The following is a 6,000-nucleotide window of genomic DNA, read 5'->3' on the forward strand; positions in this document are numbered from 1 at the left end:
ACCCATCACCCATATCCTGGATATTTGCAGAGGAAAGTCAATCATCCGGGTCATAGTCTTAACCTGTTGGACCATATTCCTTAATTGGACTTTAACCTCAGAATTTCATGTCATTGTAAAGCTGTGAATGCTTTCACTCTACCTACGTCAATACAAGAAAACCATTACACCTGAAATACCAAAAGTCAGCCAATAAAGATCAAATGATAACATGTTACATGTTTGAAGGCATTTTATATTTATTGTGAAAGTTGGGCTTTTTTTTTGCCTGAGGCTTTGTTGTTCACCTTTCAGCACATCCCATTAGCGGTCGCCACAGCAAATCAGCGGTCACGAATTCGCACAGGTGGTTTAGGCAGAGCGTTTTTATGCCAGGAGACCCAGACAGGCACTAGCACGAATGTTCTTGCCTACGGACCCACACTGGATTTTTAGCTCCTTAGAAGTTTTTCCAGGTTTCCTGCGCGCCAGTCTTACACCCAGCCAACTGAGCCAACAAGTCCATAATCTGACAGAGGCAAGCATATATGGCTTAAAAACAAAAACAAATTAATGGTAGTTGTGAATCCATACATTTGAATTATTTCAAAAAAGCTGCATGTCAAATTCCTCAAATGTTTCTTTTCAGATTTAAAAATCGCGATTCAGTTAAACTGACCGTTCAGTACAATTTGGTTTAAAATTGATTCATGTTTTAAACCCCCAATCCAAAACAATTTTTTTTTATTATTAACAACAGTTTTTAGCATATCTAAAGGCTTAAAATAAGAAATGCTGGAACTTTTATTAAGACTTGGAATTTGGATATTAAAAACTAAGGATAAATCTCAAGAGACAAAAATGTGTCTAACTGAAATTAACCCTTTGATTTTTGAATTGATATTACATCTTGTGAGTGAATATTGATTTAAAATATTTTGTAAACCAAGCCGTAATTCCAAAAACTTCAGGAATAACCTATAGATGATGTTCAACCTGCATACATACATCAAGGCTTTACAGTTCCACTAAAACGGGGTTTGGCAACCCGCGGCTCAGGAGCCGCATGCGGCTCATTAGCGCTGCCCTAGTGGCATTCTGCCATTCAGCATACAACTCCGAACAGTCCCAGAGAATTTGAGGCAAAAAGAGAAGCTGAGAGCGCAGCCTCTTTTCGGCCTTTCAAGCCCATTTATTTTGAACACACACCACATTGAACGTTGCACAGGTGTCATCAACCTCTCTCCCTTCTTCACTCATGGTGCAACATAAAGAAACAACATAACAGGAAGAATAAACTAAGGTGGAACAACAAAACTGCCATATGAAAAGAAACGTGGGCAAACAGAAACGCTCATGCTGAGCCCTAATGAGATCCTCATCCCACATCCCACAATCCCGTGCTGCTAACAGACCTAAACTGCACAAGAAAACCACTACAATTTCAATATTTTTGTCAACGAAAATTTGCGTCATAGCCTGCGACACACGTTTCTACCAGCAGGGCTTTTTTTATTATTATTTTTTTTTTTTACTTTTAGCGGACCGCTAGGCAGGTGGCTGATTTAAATCGAACCACCGTCAGTTCAGTGCATTGATCTCCTGCTACACAAAACAATCCGATGGCTGTCCAGGGGTGACGTTTTGCGTCACTTTGTCGTCTGTTCAGAACACGAGAAAACATTCCTGAAAAGCAAAGACCTGAACTACCCGCAACTGGAAGATACTGTGGCTCGAAAAGCTGCACTTTTTGGTGGATATGACTGTGACAAGCCACCTAAACGAGGTGAATGAAAGTCTGCAGGCACCGCAAATGCTTGAAGCTGTTCTGTCATTCGAGTGCAAGCTGACTGTCATGGGGCATGCACGTTCCATTTTATTGTTTTTTTTCGAATCCTCAAAATAAAAATGACATAAAAAATCGTATTTCTTTATTCCATTTCTTTAATTTTATCAAAGCAATGACACATAATTCATTGATATTATAATGAAGTTAAACTTGCATAACAGAGCAGTCACGTGACGCGTCGTTCTCCGCAGAATGCACTGCAGGGCAAATAAACATTTAATCGTTAATAATGCTCATTTTGTATGTAACAACTTAGTCATTATGATAGTAGGATAATATAGCTAATAAGGATACATATTGCATGTGTTGCCTTCATTATAAGGCTTAAATAGGGCTTTTAATATTTTGCGGCTCCAGACAGATTTGTTTTTTGTTTTTTTCGTCCACTTTGGCTCTTTCAACATTTTGGGTTGCCGACCCCTGCACTAAAATCATCTTTTGATCAGATTTTTTTTATTCCAAAAAAAACCTGTTTGTTTAATAGGACATAGTTTCTGCAGAGTGACAGTAGTTCATCAGAAATTTACCTCTGATTTGTGGGCGGGACTGTTGGCGTGGAGTAAGCCTGCTCCTGCTTCCCGACATCCTTCTGTTTACTACACTCTCTCCTGTTAGCTTGTAGCCCCTCACAACCCCAACATAACATTACCAGTGCAACAAATACGGCGAGCAACATTGGAGATATCCAGCCGTACAATTTAAAGCCAGATGCCAGCTTAGACATGGAAAAGGAAGACGTACATGGATCCATTTGTCTGCAAGTGGATACATCGCAGTGGAGATGAGTATGGAGATTGTGGCCCACCAGTTGTAGCCCCTACTTTACTGCCACAAGCTTTTTCCAACTGCATTTTTTTGCTCCTGATTCACAACAATTTTCATCAGAGTGGGTCTTTGACACAGTCATTCACAAAACCAGTGAGTGGCAGAAAAGTAGCAACAATCTTTAGATAAAGTCAATGGCTCCCATCAAAAACAATTCAGTTGGTTGAGTTTCCTTGGTCTGAAAGAATACAAGAGAAAATCAACATTTTGTAGTATTCTAGTGTTTTCTAAACAAAAGCCAAACTGAATGAGTTATTTTTATGCATTATTCTGTGGAAGTAACACATGGACACAACTACACAATCACCCAGGATGTACACACCCTAACAATACTGCAGTTATATGGGCTCACAGGCTGTCGGTGAGAATAATGGAGACCTGATCCGTCTCCCCACAGTCTGTCATCTGGCTTGGGACAGCTTGGATGGCTAACCTCTTACCAGTTGTGCATGGGAGCCCTACAGACTGCCTAGCACAATGCGGGTCTTGTGAGCCACTCGGATAATCAAAGAATATCCCCCTCCCTTAATTAAAGACGGAGAATCTGCTGACTCAGGCCAGAAACTAATCACAGATGAAGCAGGGCATCCAGAGCTCTGGGAACTGAGGCTTTGTTTAGAAAAAATGTTGCAGCAAAGGTAAATCTTGATTAGAAAATTGTCAAGGAATACTGAAGACCCACTCCAACCGTCTTTTGAATTATTTTAAAAGTGGTCTTATAATTATGATAGTACCGTTTTTTGGCTAAACCTATGTCGTTTTCTAAGACACAGTTTTGGAAGAGCAGCAGTAGTTCACCATCAGTGAGAAGCGACCCCCCCCCCCCCCGTTATTGAGAGCTCAGAGTAGGAAGTTTGTGGTCTGCCCAGCATATTTTCTATGTCACATATACGATTTTTTTATAGGCTGAACGGTGGCACAGTGCTTACGCTCTTGGTTCACGGCAAAAAGGCCCCTGGATTGGCTGGGAGACCCGAAACAAAACACCAATATGTTGAAGGTTTTCTCCGGGGACTCCAGCTTCCTCCCACCGTCCAAAAACCTGCTTCATAGGTTAACTGGTTACTCTAAATTGTCTCTAGGTATGAATGTTAGTGTGCATAGGTGTATGATTTGTAGCCCTGCGACAGACTGGCGACCTCTCCAGGTTGTCCCCCCGACTTCGCCTGAAAGTGGCCGGGATAAGCTCTGGCACCCCCGTGACCCCGAACGGGACAAAACGGGTTTAGCAGACGAATGAATGAATATACGATCTTTTTCAAACTGCATTTTATCGTCTGCTCTTGATTCGCAACAATTTGAATAAAGAAATAATCAGAAAGCAATTTTAAGCTTAATTTTCTTATATATGTCCTCCATCATCATGAAAGCATTACAAGAACATGTTAAAGACATCCTTTTTATCTGAGTGGGTCTTTACAGAAAATGATCTTATGCTGATTAAAGGTTATTTTGCAAACAAAACTAACAACAGAAATTTGAGTCTGAACGTCACCAACCCAACCCAGCCTCATCCCAAAACGTCCACAGGGAAAAACGTAGCAGTTCTACAAAAAAGGGGCTTTAAATTGTCTTGCCAAACCACTGGGTCATTCAGACTCAAGGGTTAAACATTTATTGTAGTCATTTTGACAGCGAGTACAAAGGCTGAGACGTTTCACTGGACAACTGTGATATAACAAAGTTAATGATTTCCCTAAGAGGACTGCAAGCTTTATCAGAGATTGTGAAACACAACTGCAACCAGGAAGAAACAGCAGGTGCAAAATGAAAAAATCGAGAATAAAAAGCATAAATATTAAATATTTATTTTCCCTCTGATGGAAAAGCATGCTGATTTGGCCATGACAGTTTTACAACAGAAAACTGCCTCTCTCCTCCCCTAAGTATTTTAAAGGCAGATGTGCATGCAGCTGGCTGTGGGCAATGGGTCAGTCTCACCTAAGAAGGCAACATTTCCACAAATGGTACCCAACTATTGTCTCTGTAATAGCTCCAATCACTTCACATAAACACATGATTAACTTACACAGAGATGTTTTGTGGGGAAAAACAGAGCAAGGATTATAAACATAAATGATAGCTCCCTGATTTATGTTGATTTATGTTGCTTTGTGCATGTTTTTTCATGTTGTTATGGAAGTCAAAAACTCTATTTACACAAATTCTTATATTATTAAAATATGTTAATATTTTAATAATATAAAATATAGGCTTTACCAAAAAAAAATTGGGATAATAATTTACCCAGCAGTAGAAGCGCATGAGATTTTTTTTGGGGTAGTTTGGATAAGTGGCCTAATCTTTGTGACTGCAACTCTGACCCACTGTGGCTTCAGCAATGTTGGACAAATGAGGGCAGGAAGACTGTCGGGGCAGCTTCATGTCAAACCTTATGAAGACTCCGGGCTGCTGTGCATGGAGAGAAACGAGCAGCACTTCTCTGTCCTACTTCAGACTTGGCATTTCTGCCACAATGGAAAAATAAACGTTGCCTGGATTTCTGAATTTTTTTATGACTTCTTCTTGTGTGACAGAGTCGCTTTTCCCCACAGTTCCTTACCTTGACGAACAGTTTTTAACCTGACGGGACCTTTGGAGAAGTTGATTAGCCCAAAGATGTCATAAAGCGGTAATCCAGCCACAGCCAGCCCGTTGACCTCCAGCAGCAGCTCTCCCTCACACACTTTACCGTCCTGATAAACCACAGCATCCTCCCTGATGTGTCCGATGTATGGAAATTCTCCATTCTCCGCGCCCCCACGCAGATCCACATTCAGCTCCCCACTCGCGTCCCGGCTGACCGCGCACTCGTTGACTTTGGTGATCCAGTGGTTCTTCCTTTGAATGACTTTTGACATAATGGTCGAGGTTCGAGCACAACTTAACTGCGAGGAGTGGTGTCCAGATCCCCTCACTCATAGAACAGGCACTGACTGTCCCGCGCAGGAAACTTCAGGCTGGATCATCATCACTCCTCTCCTGAGCCGAGGAATGCCCAGGAACGGACGCGCATCGGTGGATGATCACAGTCCAGACGGCGGCTCTTCTGCTCTGGTTTCCGCATCTTTAATAATCCGATTCCGCTCCTTGAGGAGCCCACAGAACCCATAAAAAGAAATGTCGCTTTCAGACTTCCAAAATATGAGTGCCTTGTCTTTTTCTAAAACTTTCCCTAAAGAGAAAAGACAAAGAAAGGAAGTCGCGCGTTTCCCTGACGCTCTCCTGTCACCCGGCGGCGCCTTTAAGGAGGTAAAGCTGCGAGTTCGCTCCTCCACTTGGGATGCAGGAACAGTGGAGTTTGCGCATGCGCCAAGACCTGTGTTCATGGTAGCCTTGGCGTCCAT

General features: G+C 41.9%; 1 protein-coding gene across 16 annotated transcripts in view; it reads right to left on the reverse strand.

Annotated features, from left to right (window-relative positions):
- Window positions 1–6,000, reverse strand: part of LOC101168460 (membrane-associated guanylate kinase, WW and PDZ domain-containing protein 1) — an 82,972-nt gene extending 76,972 nt beyond the window's left edge. For all 16 annotated transcript variants that reach the window (XM_078950502.1, XM_011477255.4, XM_011477254.4 and 13 more), the window contains exon 1: window positions 5,217–6,000. In XM_078950502.1, coding sequence (XP_078806628.1) covers window positions 5,217–5,514 — 298 coding nt within the window. In that variant the 5' untranslated portion in view covers window positions 5,515–6,000. The remainder of the gene's footprint in view (window positions 1–5,216) is intronic.

This window comes from Oryzias latipes, chromosome 7 (genome assembly GCF_053564925.1).
Source record: "Oryzias latipes strain Hd-rR chromosome 7, Olatipes_Hd-rR_3.1".
NCBI classification, from domain to species: domain Eukaryota; kingdom Metazoa; phylum Chordata; class Actinopteri; order Beloniformes; family Adrianichthyidae; genus Oryzias; species Oryzias latipes.